Here is a 25,535-nt window from a genome sequence, read left to right as displayed (position 1 = left end):
CTCAAAGAAGGGAAGAGGTGAATTCCATGAGTACCTGCAGCTTGCGAGGCAATGTGTAGGTGTACTTTACTTTAAATTCATTGATATCCATTACTTTAAAAAACATTTTTATAGATTTAAAATTTTTTCAAAATTTGTTCATTTTTTCAAGCTCTTTTTCAATCACTCAAATCACATTTGAATGCTAATTTCTGCCTGGTGTGGTTGAGAACTGTTATTTTTCTTTACACTGTAACAACCCGAACATGCCTGGTTAGAGGTTTCGCCTGCCTTGTGCTCAATTCAGTTCAGTTCAGTCGTTCAGTCGTGTCCGACTCTTTGTGACGCCATGAATTGCAGCATACTAGGCCTCCCTGTCCATCACCAACTCCCGGAGTTTACTCAAACTCATGTCCATCAAGTCGGTAACGCCATCCAGCCATCTCATCCTCTGTCGTCCTTCTCCTCCTGCCCCCAATCCCTCCCAGCATCAGGGTCTTTTCCAATGAGTCAACTCTTCTCATGAGGTGGCCAAAGTATTGGAGTTTCAGCTTCAGCATCAGTCCTTCCAATGAACACCCAGGACTGATGTCCTTTAGGATGGACTGGTTGGATCTCCTTGCCTTGCGTTAAAAGTACAGTTTTCCAGGCCCACACCCCAGAGGTTCTACCTTGCTTTTGGAGTCCAGAATTGCATAATTTCCTTCGAGTTTTTTTTTTTTTTTTTTTCACAAAGATGTTTTTATTTTGTTTATTTTGGCTGTACCACTCCGCTTATGGGATCTTCCTTCCCTGTCCACATGCTTGGCCATGAAAGCATGAAGTCCTAACCACTGGACCACCAGGGAATTTCCATCCTCTAAGTTCTTTTTGTAATAAAATTATTCAAATTTCTATCTTCACTTAGCTCTAGCAGTTGTTAACATTTGTCATTTTGTACTATGCTATGCACTGTTTGTCACTATAGACGGATGGATGGATGGATGAATAGGCAGTTGGATAGATATCTAGATAATTTAGCCCCTTTTCACTAAGGCACTCAATAATCTGTTCTAGTTACTTTCTGTCACATATCTTTGACAGCAATCCCCAGGCTTAATATAGAAAGGAACAACGTACGTTTAGTTAGAAACTTACACTCAACATATACCTGTCACATGGTTCGTCACAATAAAAAAGAAGCCCTTTTTATTGTGAATAATGTCATACATACAAATATGCAAATTTAAACATACATATACTCTTTTAAAACTAGTTGTAACCCATCACCCCTGTTCATACCACCCTGTTAGAACTAGAACATTAGCAGGAAGTTCAGGCCCCTTGAGGATCAGAGCTGAACACTTGGCCTACATCACTTCTCCTCCACATGTAACCATTTTCCTGAACTTTGTGTTAATAATTCCCTAACTTTTCTTAAGTTTTCTCCCATACATGTATCAGAAAAAAGTTTTTGTTTCATTTTCCTGCTTTTGAGTATTCTTAAATGGATTCATATGTGTTCTCCTATTTTGTTTTTTTTGTGCTGTAATTTTGAGATATATCAGTATTGATGGGTATGGCAGGACTTCCCAGTTGGCTCAGTTGTAAAGAGTCCACCTGTCAATGCAGGAGATGCAAGTTAGATCCCTGGGTCAGGAAAATCCCCTGGAGGAGGAAATGGCAATCCAGTCCAGTATTTTCGCCTGGAAAATCTCATGGACAGAGGAGCCTGGTGGGCTACAGTTAAAGGGGTTGAAAACAGCTGGACATGACTTAGTGGCTGAGCGTGCACGCACACACGATGAGTATAACTGACTTTGTTTTCTCTACCGTATACTGTTATACTTTGTGAATATACCAGATTTTATTTATCCAGTGTACAACTGATGGAAATTGGGAATGTTTTCAGTTTCTTTTGATATGTAGTATGTCAAGAACATTCTCATGTATACCTGTGTGTACTTGTGCAGTCACTTGAGGGTACAATCCTAGGAATGTCCAGAATTTAAGGTTCTAGAAAGGTATGGGCATTTTCCTAAACACCAGATATTACCATCATTAAAGGAATAGGACCAGTTCCTAGAATTCTTGATTGGCCTGTAGTTGAGTCTGTGTTTGCAGTGTGTACCAGGAAAGTTTTTACTTTTGTTGTTGTTCAGTCACTAACTCTTGTCCAACTCTTTGTGACCCCATGGACTGCAGCACGCCAGGCTTCCCTGACCTTCACTATATCCTGGACTTTGCTCAGATTCACGTCCATTGAGTCAGTGATGCAATCCAACCATCTCGTCCTCTGTTGCCCCATTCTCCTCCTGCCGTCAATGTTTCCCAGCATCATAGTCTTTTCCAATGAGTTGACTCTTCTCATCAGGGGTCTAAAGTATTGAAACTTCAGCTTCAGCCCTTCCAATGAATATTCAGTGTTGATAGCCTTTAGGATTGACTGGTTTTATCTCTCCTTGCACTCCAAGGGATTCTGAAGACTCTTCTCCAGTGCCACATTTCAAAAGCATCAATTCTTTAGCACTCACCCTTCTTTATGGTTCAACTCTCACATCCGTATGTGACTACTGGAAAAATCATAGCTTTGACTATATGGACCCTTGTCGGCAAAGTGATGTCTCTGCTTTTTAGTACTGTGTCTAGGTTTGTCATAGCTTTTCTTCCAAGGAGCAAACATCTTTAGTTTCATGGCTTCCCTAGTGGCTCAGACAGTAAAGGATCCACCTGCAATGCAGGAGACATGGGTTCAGTCCCTGGTTTGGGAAGATCCTCTGGGGAAGGGAATGGCTGCCCACTCCAGTATTCATGCCTGGAGAATTCCATGGACAGAAGAGCCTGGCCAACTACAGTCCGTGAGGTCATCAAGAGACAGACACTACTGAGTGACTAACACTTTCACTTTTACTTTTAAGACACAATTAACTCCAGCTCCAGAGAAGGAGAGGAACTGGGCCAAGACTGGTGGGCCAGGCTTGGCAAGAGCCTAGAATCTGCATACTGGCTTATGCAGTGGTGACATTCACTGGGTCAACTCAGTATCCATATTGACTACTCACTCATATAGTGTTCCAGTGCTTCTTTGACATATCTATTCTGTATCGGTAACTTTTCTGCTCTACTTGAACAACACAAATGACCACATTCTGTACTCTGATAAGCAAGATGATTCATTGGAAAGAACATGGAAAGTACTTCAAAGTACTTAAGTTTAGCAACATTTTCCACTTATGTATTAGATGGTTTTTGTTTGTTTCTTCCACTATTATACTGTTTTATTTATTTTTTGTTTTCAGTTTTTCTTATATATTGGAGTATAGTTGATCAGCAATGTTGTGTTAGTTTCAGCTGTAGAGCAGAGTGATTTAGTTACACATGTACCTGTATCTATTCTTTTTCAAATTCTTTTCTCATTTATGATACTACAGAAAAAACAGAGTTCTCTGTGCCTACCCAACAGTAGGTCTTTGTTGATTAGCTATTTTAAATATAGCAGTGTGTACATGTCAATCCCAAATGCCCAGTCTATTCCTCCCCCAGGCTTTCCCCTCTGGTTACCATAAGTTTGTTGTCTAAGTCTGTAGCTCTGTTTTGTACGTGTTTGTTATATCATATTTTTAGAGTTGACATAAAAGTGATATCATGTAATATTTGTCTTTCTCTGCTTGACTTACTTCATTTAGTATGATAATCTCCAGATCTGCCTTTGTGTTGCTGCAAAGGGCATTATGTCATTCTTTTTAATGACTGAATAATACTCCATTGTGTGTATATATACACCACATCTTCTTTATCCATTCCTCTGCTGATAGACATTTAGGCTTCTTCCATGTCTTGGCTATTGTAAACAGTGCTACAGTTAACATTGGGGTGCATGTATCTCTTGGTAGCATGTTTTTCTCCAGCTATATGCTTAGGAGTGGAATTGCTGGATCATATAGTAGCCCTATTTTTAGTTTTTTAAGGAACCTCTAGACTTTTCTCTATAATGGCTGCACCAATTTACATATCCACCAACAGCGTTGGAGGGCTCCCTTTTCTATACATCCTCTTCAGCATTTGTAGTTTGTTGATTTTTTGATGATGGCCATTCTGACTGGTGTGAGGTGAGACCTCATTGTAGTTTTGATTTGCATTTCTCTAATAATTAGAGATGTTGAGCATCTTTTCATGTGCCTGTTGGCCATTTGTATGTCTTCTGTGGAGAAAGGCTGTTTACATCTTCTGCCCAACTTTTGACGGGGTTGTTTGTTTTTTCAATATTGAGCTGCACAAGCTATTTGTAAATTTTGAAGATTAAGCTCTTATTGGTTACATTGTTTGCAAATATTTTCTCCCATTTTGTGGGTTGTCCTTTCATTTTGTTTATAGTTTCCTTTGCTCTGCAAATTGGAGACAATACATGAAAAGTCCTCTGCCTTTTCCTGACATTTGGTAAGCATTCAGTATAGCTTTTGATGATGTTCTCTCTTTATTTGTCATCACATAGAACTAAGAAACCTGAAATATTGAAATTCCTTTCTCTAATAATAATCTTTTCCCCTTGATTTAATTAATGGAATCTCTCTCCTAACCCACCTCTTGTTTCAAATATCATCTCAACATTTTTACTTCTTTGAATTATTCTCATGTTTTCTAACATAGTTTTTGTTTAAATGTTTAACATGTCTTCTTTTAGCCTCATCTTAAACATAACATGTCTTGATTTAAACTTTTGATTCCTACCTTCCCCAGTTCCCGATTTTCCCACCATCTTCCTCTCTAGTTGAGTTACTGGCATCACCATCGACTTATATACCCTGGGTTAGAAAGTGAGACTCATCCTTGACTCCTCTCTTTACTGAGTCCATCACCAACTCCTGTAGGTTCTGCTCCCAAATCTTTTTATGCGTCTGACCACATCTGACCCTCTCTGTGTCACGTCCAGTCTAAACCAGCATCAGTTCTCACATGGATTACTGCTGCCATCCCTACTCCACTGCTTCCACTCCTGCACCCTCAAGATAAAGTTTAAATCGATCTCATCACTCCACTGATTAAAGTCTCCTGAAGATTCCCCCACTGCAGTTACAACAGTTTCCAAACATTTTACCATGAGTTTTAGGTATGATCAGACCTCTATCTCCACCTCTGGCCTTGGTTCTCTTCTTTCCCTGTATTCCTGTCACACCTGAACTCTTTCTCTCCCTTGAGTATCACAAGCTTGCTGTTATCTCAGGGCCTTCTCATTTAACTTTCTTGTCTCTCTGGACCTCTTCCCCATAGTTCAGCTAGCTGAAAGGTCACCTCCTGAGAGAGGCTTTCCCTGACCCTCGGGGAGCTCCCCATCCATGTTTTCCTTACTTTAACTTTGTTTTCTTCATAACCGTACTATCTAAATTTAATCTTAAATATTTGTTGACATGTTCCACCCCACTGGAATATAATTTCTAGCAGAGTGCCCATCTGGTGTACTGCTATATTTTCAACACCACGTAGAAAATAGGTGCTGGGGAGATATTTGTTGGATTAATGAAGGAATGAATGAAAGGTAACTAGAGACTAAAAGAATCACAGAACTTCTTACTTGTGTCACTAATTAATAATAGTAACTATGTAAACATATAAGGTAAAAATTAGGTTTTTTGTTTTGTTTTGTTTTCAGGTTTAATTGGAATTCTTCAAAATGTCAGGTAAGTTTTTGTGAATGCATTTCAATATGCTGTATTTTAATTGTGAATTGTGTGATTCCTTTCCTTAAAAAATTGGATTCTATTTCCTTTTGAAGTTACTTATTTGTGTTTAATATTTGAAGAATATATATACATATATACATTTATTTATTCATTTATATATATGAACATTCTTATTTATCTTTGACAGAAAAGGATTAAAAGGGATTTAGAGTGGCATATAGGTAATGAAAAAAATTTCTGATTATATGTGGGGGAAAATTAGGTAAAGGAAAAATGCAGGTGGGAAAGTAAGTCTGCAAAGAGAGGTAATAGTTAAAAATATATTGATAGGTTGATATCTAATATACATACTGAGTTGCTTTTTATAAGAAATGAGTGTATTTAATATTGGTCATATTCATTGATGCATACCAACAGAAAAAAATGAATATATTCTGTAATCATATTATCATTTCCATTGTAAATCACGCACCACCTTTCTCACCCCTAAGATCTCCCCACAACCCCTAAGAAACCTGCAGATGAAACAGAGAATCAAATAAAGTCACCTGATCCAAGGCCTGGTGCCCCTCCTGAGTACAGTTCCAGTTTTGTACCAGGTAGGTTAAAAATTCGGAAAGAATCTTTCCCCTCTCCAGAAAACCATCCTCATAGTTAAGATTGCTTTTAAAATTAACTAATTAATTAATTGAATGATTCAGTAAATAAATATTTAATGCCTACAGAGGGCCAAGTAGCTTACTAGATGTCAATTAGAATCCTATTCGTGTTTTCATAGGATTTATAGGCAACTAAGGAAGGAAATTGCACAAACATTGATGGCATTCTTTTTGCTCAAGAATGAAATGAATGTTGTAAGTGCACGAAAGCAGTAACTGCTTCTATGGAGGATTGGAGGGAAGCACTGAGGAAATCAAGCTTTACTGGCACAATGAGAAATTTCTCAATCAAAGGAAAGAACACTGTGTCCTGAAGCTCATGGTCATGATGGTCTGGTCTGAGGCATTCATGGGACAAAGGCCAGGAGAAGTGCAGAATAGTGGAGGCGAATGGCTTCAAGTTCTGATTAAGGAGCTTGTTGTTCTGCAACTATTTTTGTAAGTCTGAAAACTCATACTGTATTCAGGGACTCAGCAAAATGGATGCTCATAAGTGTGTGGGCAGTAGGTAACTTTTTAAAAATTAGATAGTCTTTGAGGAAATAGTTTTAATCAGGATTATATTCATACACATTTTAATGATTTAGAAAATGATAAAGTGTAGTGCTGTTTCTTTAAATATATATTTAAGTATATGTTTTGAGATAGAAACAAGTGTTAGGCTGTGGAAGAGCAGAAGAAACCCCGGTGTCCACAGAATACTGGCAAGGGTGTTCTCTTGGCTCCAGACATACGATCCATGGAGCTCAGGTAGCCTTTGTCTTTGCGGTGCTTTCTGAAGTTAGGGCTTCCTTTTCCTCTTTCCCTCATGTGTATGTGTGTTATGTGAATCTGAGCATACAGCCCCTGTGTGCTCATTACTGCTTAATGCCTGCTAAATCCAAATTTTTGACAACCCTGGGTCATAATTTCACTGTATCTTTACTGTATTTTACTTTGGTGGCTATCAAATTATCTACATAATCTGTCTTATATTCACCAGTCACTCTATATCCAAGTACCTAGGTTATACTAGAACAGAAACTATACCATTTCTAAGAAGTAAGTGTTGGCTATAAATCACCTTCTGTGCATCTGGGAAAGTGTCTGTTCCCTTCTGTATCAAAAAATTAGCAAGAGAGCAGGATACAGTCTTCAAATTAAACGAGTAGGTAAGTTGAAAAATATTCTGATGAAGAGCTAATGAATTTTCATATATGAAAATCGCCAACAAAAATTTACTGTGATCACCATCTAGTGGATGAACGATATACTTACCTATACTGATGCAAATTGTGTCCCTTTAATTCACATTAAGGAACTGGAAATACTATACTTGAAATACTTAGCTTTAATGAATTTCTTAAGGTTCAATTATATATTCCATTTGCATTATATTACTGGATATTTATTCCCACTGAAAATAATTTTGACCCAAATATATTTAAAAGAATAGTTAATAAAGAAACCTTTGTTATGTATAGTCTATTGGAAGAGAAAATGACATGTATTTTTAAAGTAAAAAAGGATAATAATAGTCAGAATGACTAAGAAGATACAAATTCCATAAAGCCGTATTTCTCACACTAGTAGTGGTAGGACAGTGCTCCATAACAAAGTTACACAAAGTTAAACATGTTTTATTGTGTTGTGTTTTCTTGCAGAATAATCAGAACTTTTAAGAGCAGTTTTAAAGCTTAAAAGGGAGTATAAAACATATACCATTTCCCTCATGTATTATGCTCTTCTCTTAACATCTCAGAATAATGCATTCTTATAACATAAATCATTTGATTATATACATTTTTATATAATTTTTTAGAAATATAGTCTCTATACTGAATAGCACCATAATCTAAATAGTAATTTTCTTGCTAATTTGTTGATCTTCAGATTTTGTTCCATGAGATACTTTTATCCTAAGATTACATGGTTAATACCACAACAATTAATCATCAACTCATTAAAACGATACAACAATTAGTATTTTTGAGATGGTTTATATGACTTTTTTAATAATAGTTCTAAAGAGGAGAGAGATATCCAATATCTACTCCAGTTTGGCTACTCTTGAACACAATTCTTATATCAATGTATGACAAAACCCACTGAAATGTTGTGAAGTGATTGGCCTCCAACTAATAAAAAAAAAAAAAAAAAAAAAACCATGCAAAAAAAAAAAAGAAATTAAAAGTATTTCGTTAGCCAAAAAATTCGTTCAGTTTTAAGTACAAATAAAAGGCATATTTTTCATTTCACCAAGAACTTTATTGCCCAATATATTCCCTAACTAAGTGAACTTTTTGGCCAACCCAATACATTCTTTACAACAAACTGAATTTTCTCCATTTTTTCTAAAGACATTAGCTCTTTTTTCTCACTTAGCTCTAATTTGACATTGTTTCTAGTTGCTATTAATTTTCCTTTAGTCTCTCCTGAGTCTGTCTCTATCAAGAGCTCTGTGTAAACTACACTTAAAAACTGGTGTTCCCAGAGGTCCTTGGTCTGATTCCCTGTCCAGCCCCCAGCTGCACCAGCCTGTCCCCTCTCTCATCTCTTTCGTTTACCTGTCTTTTTCCACTCTCATTCGTAATCTTGGGAATATCCCATGGTTTCATTTGCTTTTAACCACTTATGAATCCCTTTGTTGTTGTTTAGTTGCTAAATTGTGTCTGACTCTTGTGACTCTGTAGCCCACCAGGCTCCTCTGTCCGTGGGATTTTCTATCCAAGAATACTGGAGTGGGTTGCCATATCCTTTTTCAGGGAATCTTCCCAGCCCAGGGATTGAACCCTTGTCTCCTGCATTGCTGGCGGATTCTTTACCACTGAGCCACTAGGGAAGCCCTAGGAATCTTTCAGCTCCCACCCAAATCAGTCTCCCCTGCTCTAAACTTACATTTCTACCCGCCTGTAGACCACTTGCCCTTAGTGACCTGGGATCTCAAACTCAGTGATCCTCAATACATCTTTGGCATCTTGTTCCTAAACACATACCCCCTATTCTTTCTCTACACTAGATTCCTGCAGTCAGAAACTTGAGACCCTTTCCTCATATCATGTTACCAAGACAATAGGTCTCTTTAATGTCGATCATTGTTTTTCCACTTTCTACTCCTTTCATCATAATTAAATTTCCTTACCTCCCATCTAGACTCTTTCAGGCACCTCCTGCCTCATCCAACCTTCCTATTCATAAAGGCTCTAAATGTAAAACTGGTCACTCCAGTTTGCATGTTATCAGCATAAAGTCCTTTGCACAGAGTAGAGGTCTTTCATCATCATCCCTTCCTCCCACCTTCCTTTCTGCTTTGTTTGCTAAGTCTTCACACATGGCCTTTACCCACGTGGTACTGAGCTTTCCCTGTGCAGCTGCTCATTTTGTGCCTGTTATGTCTTAAAACCTTTCCCAGTCGTGAAGGTGCTAACTGGGTCTCATGTGTCAGCACTTAGATCATAGGGTATCTCCTCTGCCTCAGTTCCTTGCCCCTCCTCTTTAATCCCTTCATCCACCAAGCGTCTACCTATGTGAGTGTTATAGACCTAGGTCCTCGGACTATTTAATCAATAGAAATTGAAAAGATGCCAGACGAGAAATTCAAACAGGGCTTGCTGAGGCTCATGCTTACTGAGTGAGAACAAGTAACAGGTGCCAAGTAGGTGAGGTGGTCCCTTAAATGGAGTGAGGGAAGGGGCGAATCAGTGGGTCGGACAGGGAGCATAGGGGGTGCAGAAATCACGGGCAGTATTCTGCTTTTGCATACATAAGGTCATATTTCCTTATGGTATATTTTAGTTTCTGTAAGGTTTTAGTAATGGCTCCATTTTCATTCCTCACTTTAGTAATTGAAGTCTGTTTTTTCCCTTGGTCAGTGTGGCTTAAGATTTCTCAATTTGTTGATCTTTTAAAAGAACCTACTTTTGGTTTTGTTGATTTTTGTCTATCTTTATTTTTTCATTTCACTCTCTTCTATTTCAATCTTTATCATTTCCTCCTGGTGGCTTTGAGTTTGGTTTATTTCTAAGGCGGAAAGTTGGGTTACTGGTTTGAGATGTCTCTTTCTTTCTTTCTTTTTGGCTGCAAGGGTCTTTGTTGCTCTCCGTGGGCTTTCTCTAGTTGCAGCAAGCAGGGGCTATTCTTTTTTGTGGTGTGTGGGCGTCTCATTGTGGTAGCTTCTTTTAAAGCAGAGCACAGGCTTTATGGCCTGCAGGCTTCAGTGATTGTGGCCCGTGAGCTTAGTCACTCCAAGTCATGTGGAATCTTCCTGGAGCAGAAAACAAACCCATTTCTCCTGCATTGTTCTTAACCACTGGACCACCAGGGAAGTCTAAGATATTTCTTTTTTAATGTAGATGTTTATAGCTATAAATTGCCCTCTAAGCACTGTTTCAGCTACATCCCATAAGCTTTGGTATATTATGTTTTTGTTTTATTCATCTCAAAGTATTTTCTAATTTCCCTCATGATTTTTTTTATCCCTTTGATAATTTAGGAGTACATTATTTTATTTCCTCATATTTGTGATTTCCCAAATTTCCTTCTGTTATTATTGATATCTGGTTTTACTCCATTGTAATAGAATATATTTTTTTTAGGTTTCATATGTCTTAAATTTATTGAGACTTGTTTTATGGCTCAGCCAGTAGGTCTGTCTTTGAGAAGGTTCTGTGTGCATTTGAGAAGAATGTTATAGAGTTTATTGTTGGGTGAAGTGTTCTATACATTCTGTTATGTCTAGTTTCATTTGTAGTATTGTTCACACTTCTGTTTCCTTTTTGGTCTTCTGCTCATGTATTCTACCCATTATTGTGAATGGGATATTGCAATCTCTAACTATTGTTCGTTGAATTGCCTATTTCACTTTATATTTGTCAGTTTTTGCTTGATATATTTTGAAACTCTGTTTTTAGGTATATATAATTGTTATGTCTTCTTGACAGAGTGCCACTTCTGTTATTATAAAATATCCTTTACCTCTAGTAATAGTTTTCATCTTATTTTTATTAATGAAGTACTAATACATGCTACAACATTGATGAAACAAAAATATGCCATGAAAAGCAACCAGGTACAAAAGCTATGTGTTACATGATTTTATTTATATGAAATGTCCAGTTTAGGCAAATCTGTGGAGGTAGTAGTTTCTAGGGCCTGGGAGAAAGGTGGGGAATGATTGGTAATTGGTATAGGATTTTTTAGGCGGTGATGAACTATTCTGGAGTTAGACAGTAGTCTTTAAAAGAACCCCTTTGCAGTTAAGTAGACCTTACCATCTTTCTGACCGTAAACAATATGTGTGTTTGCTTAGTTGCTCAGTTGTGTGACTCTTTGCGACCCCATGGACTACAGCCCACCAGGCTCCTTTGTCCATGGGGATTCTCCAGGCAAGAATACTGTAGTGGACTGCCATGCCCTCCTCCAGGGGGTCCTCCCAACCCAGGGATTGAACCCAGATCTCCCCCATTGCAGGCATATTCTTTACCATCTGAGCTACCAGAGAAGACCTTAAACAATAGTAGCAATAAACACAGTAGCAAAAAGTTTGCCATTCTAACTGTATGCTAGGCCTTGCACTAATCTTCCTACCTCCCAGTGAAGTAGGAATATTATCATCTCCAAAGAAGGAAACTAATGCGTAAAGGCTAACATGTTAACTTGATATTTGAACCTTACTTCTATGCCTATGAAATGGAAATAATTACTTCATAAGATTTAAAAGTATTAAATGAGTTAAGGATAAATCCCCTTAGTGCATTTCGGTACATTCTATATACTCATAAAATGGAACACCTTGTTATTTTTAAGTGATGGTTGTGTGATCCATATCATTTCTATGTAAAAAGTCATGCTGGCACCACCACATATTGAAGCGTTCATAATGTATAATTCTTCCATTTGTTTTTGAATGCAGGGCCCACTGGACCAGCTATCCCTCCACCTGCAGGCTACCCAGGAGGCTTGCCTATGGGATACTATGGTCCATATCAGCCCAGTACCTTCCCCTTGTACATGCAGACTAGAAGTATCTGCCCCATCCAGTACCAACCTGGAAAATATCCTGCACCACAACTTTCTGCTCCAGTAATATGGATGCCAATGCCGACTCCCATACCACACTGTCCTCCGGGTCTGGAATGCCTTGCCCAGGTACTCCACACAAATCCAAATTATTTTCTTAGAAAGGATGACTGGGGATCCAAGAAGAAGAGACTGGATAGAGTACATGAAGGTAATGGGTCAGTGATGACAGATGTTTAATTTGTGTGACTATAGGAATGGTGATGATAATTTCAGGAATGGGAATGGGGAAAAAAGAAGATAGGGATTTTTTTTTTTGTGGTACAAATATGACTCTCCTGAAGGGTGTGTGCTGAATTTTAAGACATTCACAATGTCCTGTTGAACGCAGTTTAAAAAATAGCAACAGGGATAGTAGAAAGTCTATGAAAATGTTAATTAGGTTGTCATTTGTTTAGAAGTAAAGGGTGAACAACATGAAAAGCAATGTTACAAAGAACAGAGGACAGTGAGTGAGTCACTCAGTACCTTTGCTTTTTTTCACTACCCATAGTTTTCATCAGCCAGTCCTGCTGCCTTCCAAAACACACAATGTAAATAAAAATAGAAGCCATCCAAGAATATTGTCCATATGCTGGGAAAGATGAAGGCAAAAGGAGAAGGGGATGGCAGAGGATGAGATGGCTATATAGCATCACCAACTCAATGGACATGAATTTAAGCAAACTCTGAGAGACAATGGAGGACAGGGGAGCTTGGCATCCTGCAGTCCATGGGGTCTCAAGGAGTCAGACACAACTTAGCAACTAAAGAACAACAACAACAATAGCAAGGATATTGTTTCAGGCCAAGTTCCAGAGAACCACTTTTCACAACAAAGAGACTCCTTAATTTTCATGTATATGGACATTTTAGGATCAAGACAGCTATTTCAGAAACTGGAGCAATATGCCAACATGTTTGTGTACTGAATGGTATTGTTTTAAAACCCATGTCAGAAACAAAAATGTTGCTTAAAGAAAATAAGATAAACCTAGTATTGTAAATACCTTAGAAACTACTAAATTATGTTCACATTTAGAAAAAGCAAGTGTTTAAAAATCTGAAAAGCAAGGGACTTGCTCATGTAATACTTGTCTCCCCACATAGTCAACCAAATGTTCCTTGGCATTGACATGTTTCTCTTTGACTTTATATCGGAGAAGGCAATGGCACCCCACTCCAGGACTCTTGCCTGGAAAATCCCAGGGATGGAGGAGCCTGGTAGGCTGCCTGGTAGGAGCCTGGTCCATGGGGTCACTAAGAGTTGGACACGACTGTGCGACTTCACTTTCACTTTTCACTTTCACACATTGGAGAAGGAAATGGCAATACTGACTGTTAATCCTGTGCCCTGAAAACCATTGTTACAAAGTTATAGTGTTGATCTTGAAAATAAAACCACGAGATCAGGAAAATTTGGATTTTACATAAACCAAAAACTTTATTAAATTATTGTTTGACAAAATATTGATGAAATACAGAGCCTTCAGGTAAAGTGCTAGAATAACCCCTGTATTATTTTGGAAGCTTATAAAATGCTTATAAGTTAATCAGGTTTAAAAAGTTTATTTTTTCATAAACTTTCATATTTTCTAAAAACAGAAAATTTCCTTAGAAATCCAATATCTGATGTCATTTTAAAAAAAAATGTGTAGCTTTAATATTGTTCATTCAAATATTTAAAAATTTTCTTAATTTCTTCTATTATTTTGAATGAAGTTAAATGAACATATTTTATGCATACTGTTTTCCCTTTTAGGAGTGTTTTTAGTTTAAAAAAATGTAAAAGAAACAAAACAGGTTTACAGCCAGACAAACCTGGCTTTTTATTCTAGCTCTGTGCCCTCCTCGTTCTACCTTTAGTAACTTTTCTAACCTCTTGGTGCTTGAATTTCATCATCTATAAAATAGTACTAATGATACCTACCCAATTGGGCTGTTAGGAGAATTTTTAATGAGATAAAGTTTATAATATGCCTGATATTTCTGGCACAAGGACCCACCCAGTGGGTGATAACCTGTGCAGATATTATTACTTGAAACACCTTATGTATATGCATGGAAGACAAAGAGCCAAGCATCCAGACATTTTCTTTTATATAGTTTTCTTTCTCTCTCTCTCTTTTTTATTTTTTCTTTGTACCACTTGAAGGCATGTAGGATCTTCATTTGCTGACTAGGGACTGAACCCATGCCCCCTGCAATGGAAGTTTGGAGTCCTAACCACTGGACCTCCAGGGAAATCCCTGTCCTAGTGTTTTGCTATCTCATGCGCTAATTACATGAATCATTCTCAGGACTATCCTGACACTTTAACATCCAGGGTATCAGGTTTACATTATTTCTAGACACTGGATTGGCCAGTGATTTCACACTTGGTTAGTACTGCTTCTTAAAACTATAGCATCTTACTTGATAAACTCCATTCACATTAATAGGCATCATTTCTTTAGCATATTTTGCTCAGCAGTGGAAGCTCTTACCAAGCAATGAATACTTTTACATTTTAGTTATAGGTATTAGAAAGCCCCTAGATTTTTTCAAAGGGATTATAAAGCAACCCTGAGTGGCCGCCTTTGATAATTTTATAAGACATGTTTAGACTCTAACCTGATTGAGTTTTTATAAAGAAAATATTTTAGTTAAATAAAGATTGTATCCTCTCTATGCCCTCCTGTAGTTGATCATGCCACAAAACTTTCATGTCCGTTTACATTATTTTAAATTTTGCTTATTACCACATTAATGTGGTGTTCATTAATTAGAGTATTCAACAAGTAGTTGGTGAAATATGGCATTTCAGGCAATGTTTTGGGACTCAAGGATTAGGAATGATCTGATGATCTAAGTGGGGGCGACAGAGGATGAGATGGTTGGATGGCATCACTGATTCAATGGACCTGAGTTTGAGCAAACTCTGGGAGATAGTGCAGGACAGGGAAGCCTAGCATGCTTCAGTCCATTGGGTCGCAGAGTTGGGCACAACTTAGCAACTGAACAGCAACAAAAATTATCTAAGTTATCTAAAATTACAGAGATATGATTAGTCTGTCTTTAAGGGGGTTTCTTTTCTGCTAGAATTTTCTTAAGTATAACAGATGATGGGCCAGTCAAACTGTTTATCTTTACAGTGACCCCTAAGTTAAGGAAGAAGTTGATCCGATGGTATGCCCAACCTCTATTTTCAAGGGATCAAATACCTAAATGTTTCCTCTCCTTTGCCCTATTCCTAATCACATACTTCCAGCTCTTTGGGTCCTCCCCTGTTAAAGCAGGCACTAGGGAAGCAGCAGCTCAAGTGAATGGAAGTTGGTGTACTAACCTCTTTCAGAGGTACCTGTGAAGACTGGACATTCCTGTGGAAGAAAATTGGCTTCTCTATGGCTGGTCTATGTTAAACTGTCCTGAACTTTCTGACATCTCCAGTCTGTAGGTGACATGATGGATGCTAGGAGCAATTGATGTCAACACAGCTTATTCTAGATGCTGTTACTGGAGCAAGAAAATGATTTTATAATATTTTAAACAAATGTTTCAATATTTTTTGGTGGAACTGAAGGAAAGTGTTCTTTCTGGATAGCTCTGTTAATAACCACCTGATCAGGTCAGTTCAGTTCAGTTCAGTCACTCAGTCATGTCTGACTCTTTGCGACCCCATGAACCGCAGCACGCCAGCCCTCCCTGTCCATCACCAACTCCTGGAATCCACCCAAACCCATGTCCATTGAGTCGGTGATGCCATCCAACCATCTCATCCTCTGTCGTCCCCTTCTCCTCCTGCCCTCAATCTTTCCCAGCATCAGGGTCTTCTCAAATGAGTCAACTCTTCGCATCAGGTGGCCAAAGTACTGGAGTTACAGCTTCAACATCAGTCCCTCCAATGAACACTCAGGACTGATCTCCTTTAGGATGGACTGGTCAAGTGCCAGTAGGCTAATTTCACTTCATATGTTTTTGATTCCATTCAGTTTCAAAAAGGTGTTCTTGTATCCATTGATATGTTTTAGCCTCTATCTCATTAGTTTTTTTTTTTCTAATATGGGTTTAATTTATGTCTGTTATTTCTCCCTCCTAATTAATTGCTTTGTTCTATCCCAACAGTTGGACAACATACACGTTCTTCAGCATTTTGAACCCCTGGAAAGTATGTATGATTTTGTAGTGTCCAGTAATATTTGAATCAGGTGAAAATTTGCATTATCCAACTTCTAGTTCCTTATTTATGTTGATCATTTCTTAGTGTTTTAAAGAGAAAAGACTATTTTCTATTGCCCTATCTTCAAGAAAGTAACAAAGGGACTTACTTGTGTAATTTTGTCTATTTACACATCATACCTAAGACTTCAAAAGGACTTATATTTTACTTGGTCGAATCTCCTATCCTTTATCCATCTTAACTCCTCCGTATTCACTTTTCATGGACAAGGAAAGAAGAAGCCAAGAGATTAGTTGAGTTAGCCAAGGGCACCCTAGTCAGCTAATCAGTGGAGGAGCTGGAAATAGTCTCTGTCTGCTGAGTTCTAAGTCCATGCTATGGAAGTAAGAAGTCAAGGTAAACACAATGCCTGTTCTCCCAAATTTCCTGACCCTCACTGTACGAGATTCGTTTCACTCACTTGACCACTACATGGAGCCTTTAACTTGTCTTGGTTGATTTTCTTATTTACAACTAGTGATGACCCTAATCATCTCAGCATATTTCATGAGCTGATTCATTCATTTATGGTCCAGTGGATAATTTCATTTAAATAGTTTTATAATTAAAGTTTTCTGAATTCAAATACTACAGGTATATCATTTCCAGTGTTTGTTTCTGTGTGGAAAAGTTTACACTGAACTTCTTAAAAGAAATGTTATAAATTTTCAAAATAACTTATATACTTCTAGGACAGATGAATATTATTGGCATTCTAATCATTGCATATTTTTCATTAGTAATTTTTTAAAAAGCTGTTTTGTTTTAGACCCCTGTCAAATACTACAGAAAGACTTCGTGGGACCCATTTTAACTGCTTCTAAAATAAGAAATCTCTCATTTTATTTTTAGTGGTAACAGGTTTTGAAACTAATAATAGATATGATATTAAAAACAACATGGGCCAGATGGTTTACTTTGTGACTGAAGACACAGATGACTACACCAGGAATGCTTACCGGACACTGAGGCCCTTCGTGCTCCGGGTCACTGACTGTATGGGCCGGGAAGTCATGACAATGCAAAGACCTTTCAGATGCACCTGCTGCTGCTTTTGTTGCCCCTCCACCAGGCAAGAGGTAAGAGGACAGATGAGACAGAGGTTTCACCCATTGTTTTTTCCTGATTCAATTCTTCACCGCGCAGTTACGCTCCTTCCAAAGCCACTCAGGAGGGGACTTTCATAGCAAAGCAGAATGGAAGCTAGTGGGGAGGAAGGAAGCCAAATGCCAAATAATCCTACCTATGGAGAATCACCAAGGCAGTTTTCTAGTGGGTTCATGTCTTTGGGTGCTAATTAGGGGGATCAAGTACAAATTAAGGTTATTTACTACTGAAGTGACAGCACGCATGCAGTCAGTGTTTGAAATTCTATCAGCTGTATCTATTGAACTAGAAATTAGCAATTCCATGGACTATATAGCCTGGCAGGCTCCTCTATCCATGGGATTCTCCAGGCTATAACACTGGAGTGGGTTTCCATGCCCTCCTCCAGGGGAACTTCTTAACCCAGGACTCAAACCCTCCTCTCTTATATCTCCTTCCTGCATTGGCAAGCGGAAAGACCATTACCTACAACTCATTTATCTAAATGTTCCTATATATCCCTAAATAAGTTCACACTAAATATAGACACACTTCTAAAATCGGAAGGAACTTCAGATACTTTTACTCTACCCATTATATCTACACCTTGTTACAGATAAAGAAAGGGTGACTCAAAAAAAGAATTGTTTTGGTGGTGTTACAAAAAAATTTTTTTGGAGGATGGTGTTACATTTGGAAGATGGTGGAACTAGAAAGCAAATGTGTCAAGTTACACTTTGGTTGTTCTTCTATAATCCACACTGCCCTTGGAAAATTGTTTGCTGCAAGGAAAAGAAAAGCAGTTTTAGAGAGTGATCCAAGAGAATTTGAATTTCAGATATGCCACTGACTTAAAACTGGGCAATTTACTTAACCCAGTGGTCCCCAAACATTTCGGCACCAGGGGCCAGTTTCATGGAAGAGAGTTTTTCCATGACCTGGGGCAGGGGGATGGTTTGGAGATAATTCTCATAAGGAGTTCACAACCTTAGTTCCCTAGCGTGTGCAGTTCGCAGTAGGGTTCATGCTTCCCTGAGAATCTGGTGCCACCACTGATCTGACAGGAGGCGGAGCTCTGGCAGTAATGCAAGTGATGGGAAGCAAGCAGCTGTGAATACAGATACGCCTGCCACTCACTTCCTGCCATGTGGCCCATTCCTAACAGGCAACAGACTGGTACCAGTCCATGGTCTTGGGATTGGGGATGCCTGATTTAGCCTGTTTGAGCCTCAGTGTTCTTAATACATGACCTGGGCAGAACAATATCCCTTAGATTTATTGAGATTTTAATTATATGTTAAGTACCAGCCTTTGCAATAGAATTAACTTATAGCCCTTGATTTATTATTTATAGTCTTGATTTATTTATTTATTATTTATAGTCTTGATTTATTCACCTATAAAATGGATATATTAATAGTACTATCTCATAGGATGATTATTTTGAGGATCATGTAGTAAATAAATGTCAGCTGTGTTACCGCGTATGTGTGGGCTTAGTCACTTCAGTTGTGACCAACTCTTTGCAACCCCCTATGGACTGTAGCCTGCCAGGCTCCTCTGTCCATGGGATTCTCCAGGCAAGAATACTGGAGTGGGTTGTCATGCCCTCCTCCAGGGGATCTTCTTGACCCAGGGATTGAACCTGTGTCTTCTGCAGCTCATGCATTGCAGGTGGAGTCTTTACCGCTGAGCCACGGGGAAGTCCTGTTAGCACAGTGCCTGGCAAATGGTGCAGTGCTCAGTGAATATTAGCAATTGTCAGATAGCTTACTCCTCTGTCACTATTGTCTTTGTAACAACTGTAATATTTGAGATGAATCTCCACCTCATCTGATACTTGTATGCACATTCTGTTGTCTTCACAGCATTTAATTTTCAGAATGCCTCTTTCCCTTAAGTTTTCTATTATAATTGTCATGTCTGAGTTGTCAGGTGAGAAGCTAGCATGTTACTTTTTTGTGGATTGTGCCACAAGACATGGACCCCTAGGTCAGGGACAAAGAACTTTCTTACAGCCCAGTAAGCAGCATGAGGGACTTCTCTGGTGCCTCAGATGGTAAAGAATCCACCTGCCAATGCAGGAAATGCATGGTTGATCCCTGGGTTGGGAAGATCCCCAGGAAGGATCAGCAACCCAATCCAGTATTTTTGTCTGGAAAATCCCACAGACAGAGGAGTCTGGCAGGCTATTGTGCATAGGGTTGCAGAGAGTCGGATAGGACCTAGCAACCAAACCACCGTCACCAGGCAGCATGAGCTGCAGCACATTTGCATAGGTTGCCTCCTCCCCACATTCTACAGAGATGACTCAGAGGATCCCAGGTAGATGCTCCAGATACAGCTGAGGGACACAGAGCCTAGAGAACTGGCCATTTTATAACTAGCAGTAATTTTGTCCTGAAGGGAACATGGCCTCATCTCTCAAGGCTGTTCTCTGATATACTACCCTAAGATATAGCCCAGGAAAAATGGAAGACTCCGCACCAATGACAGTTTCCCTAGTTCTGGAGAAAATTAAGAACACATCGTGTGTGTGTGTGTGTGTGTGTGTATAAATATGGCATCTTCACCCACCTCTGTCCCTGCTCCATTTGGCAGCTGGAGGTGCAGTGTCCTCCGGGCATCACCATGGGCTTTGTAGCCGAACACTGGAACCTGTGCCGGGCAGTGTACAGCCTCCAAAATGAGAAGAAAGAAGATATGATGGGAGTACTTGGGCCGTGTTCCACCTATGGCTGTGGTTCAGATTCTGTTTTTGAGGTAAACAAATATAAACATGTTTCTACAATTTTCTTTTTTTTCCCAAAGTACTAACAGGCCCCAGAATGATCTGGCTTTAGATGATTTTTTTATGTGAGTGAATGAATAATGTGAGGAAAGAGTTAACTAACAGGTTGACATCAAGAAGTTTTCAAATTATTTTTAGGGGATTGCTTAATGCTTTCCGCAAGTATTTTTTATGATTTCCATATTGGATGAAAATAAGAAGAAACCATTTAAAATATTCAACCTGAGAGTAAATAGGCTGACCTAATGCATTCATTTTATTCTTGGATGTTTTTCACTAACCATTTTACCAAGGATTTCCAATCAGAATATAGGTCCTGAGTAATGAAGAGGCCCCACATATCACAGAACAAATAGAGCATCCCTGAGGTTGTGGAAGAAAGAAGCCTGCTGCATCCTGAAAACACAATACAGTGCTCATAACTTGGAATTCTCCAGGCCAGAATACTGGAGTGGGTAGCCTTTCCCTTCTCCAGGGGATCTTCCCAAGCCAGAAATTGAACCCAAGTCTCCTGCATTGCAGGTAGATTCTTTACCAGCTAAGCCCTAAGGGAGTCGAATGATATCTTAGTACCCTACAGTTCTGACAAAGGAGATTCCTGGGCTCCTTAAAGCATTCTTCCTAATGCTTTGGAATTCAACAAGACTCATAATCTAAAATTGCTCATTCAAATATTTTCTATGACACCCAATAAACTTCCCTTAGTTCTTGTTTTACATAAGTGTATTGTCAACCATTACTTATTTATTAAAAGACCATTGTAGATAGGTAGAAAATGAAGATAAGCCAGATTTTGAGGGCAGGATGTTTGGATCATTCTAATTACCAAAATTGCTCAAAATTCTCCAAGCCAGGCTTCAGCAATATGTGAACTGAGAACTTTCAGATGTTCAAAGCTGGTTTTAGAAAAGGCAAAGGAACCAGAGATCAAATTGCCAATATCCGCTGAATCATCGAAAAAGCAAGAGAGTTCCAGAAAAACATCTATTTCTGCTTTATTGACTACACCAAAGCCTTCGACTGTGTGGATCACAGTAAACTGTGGAAAATTCTGAAAGAGATGGGAATACCAGACCACCTGGCCTGCCTCTTGAGATACCTGTATGCAGGTCAGGAAGCAACAGTTAGAACTGGACATGGAACAACAGACTGGTTCAAGTAGGAAAAGGAGTATGTCAAGGCTGTATGTTGTCACCCTGCTTATTTAATTTATATGCAGAGTACATCATGAGAAACGCTGGGCTGGAAGAAGCACAAGCTGGAATCAAGATTGCTGGGAGAAATATCAATAACCTCAGATATGCAGATGACACCACCCTTCTGGCAGAAAGTGAAGAGGAACTAAAAAGTCTCTTGATGAAAGTGAAAGAGGAGAGTGAAAAAGTTGGCTTAAAGCTTAACATTCAGAAAACTAAGATCATGGCATCTGGTCCCATCACCTCATGGGAAATAGGTGGGGAGACAGTGGAAACAGTGTCAGACTTTATTTTTTTGGGCTCCAAAATCACTGCAGATGGTGACTGCAGCCATGAAATTAAAAGACGCTTACTCCTTGGAAGGAAAATTATGACCACCCTAGATAGCATATTAAAAAGCAGAGACATTGCTTTGCCAACAAAGGTCCATCTGGTCAAGGCTATGGTTTTTCCAGTGGTCATGTATGGATGTGAGAGTTGGACTGTGAAGAAAGCTTAGTGCCGAAAAATCGATGCTTTTGAACTGTGGTGTTGGAGAAGACTCTTGAGAGTCCCTTGGACTGCAAGGAGATCCAACCAGTCCATCCTAAAGGAGATCATTCCTGGGTGTTCACTGGAAAGACTGATGTTGAAGCTGAAAATCCAGTACTTTGGCCACCTGATATGAAGAGTTGACTCATTGGAAAAGACCCTGATGCTGGGAGGGACTTGGGACAGGAGGAGAAGGGGATGACAGAGGATGAGATGACTGGATGGCATCACCGATGGGCATGAGTTTGAGTAAACTCCGGGAGTTTGTAATGGACAAGGAGGCCTGGCGTGATGCGATTCATGGGGTCACAGAGAGTCAGACACGACTGAGAGACTGAACTGAATTAACAAAAAGTGATATTTGTGTGTTTTCCTTGTGACACGTGCCAGAATCTCCCTTTTAGAAGCTGAAGCCCTTTGAGATTCTGAGACAGGACTAGGACTTTCCTGGAATCTGAGTAATAGAATCTGCCTTGCATTGCAGGGCCTTAGAGTTTGATCCCTGGCCAGGGAACTAAGATCCACATGCTACAGAGCAACTCAGCCCTTGCGCCACAACTGCTGAGCCCATGGGCTACAACTAGAGTCCGTGCGCCGCAGCAAAAGGTCCCATGTGCCACAACTGAGACCCGATGCAGCTAAATAAGTGAATAAATATTTTAAAGAACACAGCGCCCACAGAAGCCTGAGTGATTGCATGGATTCTGTGAAGTGCAGTAAAGCAGACCACCTTGGATTGTAGCCCGCCAGGCTCTTCTGTTCAAGGAATTCTGTAAGCAAGAATGCTGGAGTGAATTGCCGTTCCCTCCTCCAGGGGCTCTTCCTTACCCAGGGATCAAACCTGGGTCTCCTGCAAGGTGGGGAGATTCTTTGCCATCTGAGCCACCAGGGAAGCCCCAAATAAATAAATACTAGAAAAAAGAAAAAGAAGAGCCCAGGACCCATAGAAGTCTGAATGATGACATGGATTTTGTGAAGTACAGACCATCTTACTTTTGTTAGCTTGTTTCCCTCCAGTGGAGAGACTCCCTCCCAATCTGTAATTCCCACCCTTTACTTTAGGGAAAGAATTTCAAAATCAGTTTAAATCATACCTCCACTGAAAGGCTTTCCTAATAACTCAGTGGAGGATGAAGAAAGAACATGAGGCCTGAGAATTGTAAGATATTCCCCTGCTCGGTTGTTAACCAGTTCCAGGGCACTTAACTCTTCCTGGCCATAATTCCCTATTTGAAATTTTATTATTACTATATTCATTTCCTGCCCTATGCTTGTACTGAAAAGTAGTGAAAGCGACCTCAGGGTGAACTGCTTATAAACAGGAGAATAAAGCATATGTTTTAACACCTTTTAATCATCCTGAAGTCATATTCTTGTCTTTCTAGATCCTGTCCCTGGATGGTGTTTCCATTATTGGCAGTATCACTCGGAAGTGGAATGGTGTGTTATCAGCAATGAGCGATGCTGACCACTTTGAAATTCACTTCCCATTAGACCTGGATGTGACCATGAAAGCCATGATTTTTGGAGCTTGCTTCCTCATTGTAAGCCTTTTGCTGTTGAGCTATTCTGAGAGAATTATTCTTTATGATGAAAGGCAATAAGGTTTGAAACTGACTCTGCCACTTACTGATTATGTCTTGTTCGGTCGCTAAGTCGTGTCCGACTCTTTGTGAGTTATATGTCTTGCAAAGTGTTTAACACTTGCAAACCTCAGTTTCCTCATTTGTAAAATGGAAATGGAATATGTATGTGTATACACACACACACACACACACACACACATATATATATATATATGTATTTTGCAGGATTATAAATATTAGCTATTATATTAGTAAAGGAGCCAGGACCATGCTTGAAAGATACTAAGCATCCACTCAATGTGATTGTCATCACTGCATGTTACTTATTATTCTCACTACTTAAAGATGCCTGTCCTTTGATTTCTTAGTGAAATAAAATAAGTCTAAAGCTTATGTTCTTTCTCTTCACCTATTACCTCTTTGTCAATATACTCCTTGGTGTTGTACCATCCTATATTTATTAGGTACAATTCCTTTGCTGTATTTCTATCTGATTAATGGCTAATATTATTAAGTAAAGCATAGAAATAAAATTGGTAGCATTTACCTTAAAATATCTGTTTAACATATTGCAATTGATATATTTAACTTGTTTAATCCTTTTTAAAACATGTTTAATTTGCATTTCTCTGATAATGAGTGATGTTGAGCATCTTTTCATGTGTTTGTTAGCCATCTGTATGTCTTCTTTGGAGAAATGTCTGTTTAGTTCTTTGGCCCATTTTTTGACTGGGTCATTTATTTTTCTGGAATTGAGCTGCAGGAGTTGCTTGTATATTTTTGAAATTAATCCTTTGCCTATTGCTTTGTTTGCTATTATTTTTTCCCAATCTGGGGGTGTCTTTTCACCTTGCTTATAGTTTCCTTTGTTGTGCTAAAGCTTTTAAGTTCCATTAGGTCCCATTTGTTTATTTTTGCTTTTATTTCCAATATTCTGGGAGGTGGGTCATAGAGGATCCTGCTGTGATTTATGTCAGAAAGTGTTTTTCCTTTGTTCTCCTCTAGGAGTTTTATAGTTTCTGGTCTTACATTTAGATCTGTAATCCATTTTGAGTTTATTTTTGTGTATGGTGTTAGAAAGTGTTCTAGTTTCACTCTTTTACAAGTGGTTGACCAGTTTTCCCAGCACCACTTGTTAAAGAGGTTGTCTTTTTTCCATTGTATATCCTTGCCTCCTTTGTCGAAGATAAGGTGTCCATAGGTTCGTGGATTTATCTCTGGGCTTTCTATTCTGTTCCATTGATCTATATATCACTCATTATCAGAGAAATGCAAATCAAAACCACCATGAGGTACCATTACACGCCAGTCAGGATGGCTGCTATCCAAAAGTCTACAAGCAATAAATGCTGGAGAGGGTGTGGAGAAAAGGGAACCCTCTTACACTGTTGGTGGGAATGCAAACTAGTACAGCCGCTATGGAGAATAGTGTGGAGATTTCTTAAAAAACTGACAATAGAACTGCCATATGACCCAGCAATCCCACTCCTGGGCATACACACTGAGGAGAGCAGATCTGAAAGAGACACGTGCACCCCAATGTTCATCGCAGCACTGTTTATAATAGCCAGGACATGGAAGCAACCTAGATGCCCATCAGCAGACAAATCGATAAGGAAGCTGTGGTACATATACACTATGGAATATTCCTCAGCCATTAAAAAGAATTCATTTGAATCAGTTCTAATGAGATGGATGAAACTGGAGCCCATTATACAGAGTGAAGTAAGCCAGAAAGATAAAGACCAATACAGTATACTAACGCATATATATGGAATTTAGAAAGATGGTAATGATAACCCTATATGCAAAACAG

General features: G+C 39.0%; 1 protein-coding gene across 4 annotated transcripts in view; it reads left to right on the top strand.

Annotated features, from left to right (window-relative positions):
* The window catches only part of PLSCR4 (phospholipid scramblase 4), a 43,407-nt gene that overhangs the window by 15,109 nt on the left and 2,763 nt on the right, over positions 1-25,535 (top strand). For 3 of the 4 annotated variants that reach the window (XM_061167811.1, XM_061167813.1, XM_061167814.1), the window contains exons 2-8: positions 5,606-5,633; positions 6,128-6,235; positions 12,186-12,421; positions 16,436-16,478; positions 17,382-17,608; positions 20,217-20,378; positions 23,519-23,677. In XM_061167811.1, coding sequence (XP_061023794.1) covers positions 5,627-5,633; positions 6,128-6,235; positions 12,186-12,421; positions 16,436-16,478; positions 17,382-17,608; positions 20,217-20,378; positions 23,519-23,677 — 942 coding nt within the window. In that variant the 5' untranslated portion in view covers positions 5,606-5,626. Of the gene's footprint in view, positions 1-4,332; positions 4,396-5,605; positions 5,634-6,127; positions 6,236-12,185; positions 12,422-16,435; positions 16,479-17,381; positions 17,609-20,216; positions 20,379-23,518; positions 23,678-25,535 lie in introns of all 4 variants that reach the window. The other variant, XM_061167812.1, reaches the window with a different exon arrangement.

The sequence above is a fragment of the Dama dama genome, chromosome 19 (assembly GCF_033118175.1).
Source record: "Dama dama isolate Ldn47 chromosome 19, ASM3311817v1, whole genome shotgun sequence".
NCBI classification, from domain to species: Eukaryota; Metazoa; Chordata; class Mammalia; order Artiodactyla; family Cervidae; genus Dama; species Dama dama.
Note: the sequence above shows the minus strand (reverse complement) of the source record. Positions and strands in the feature narration are given on the sequence as shown.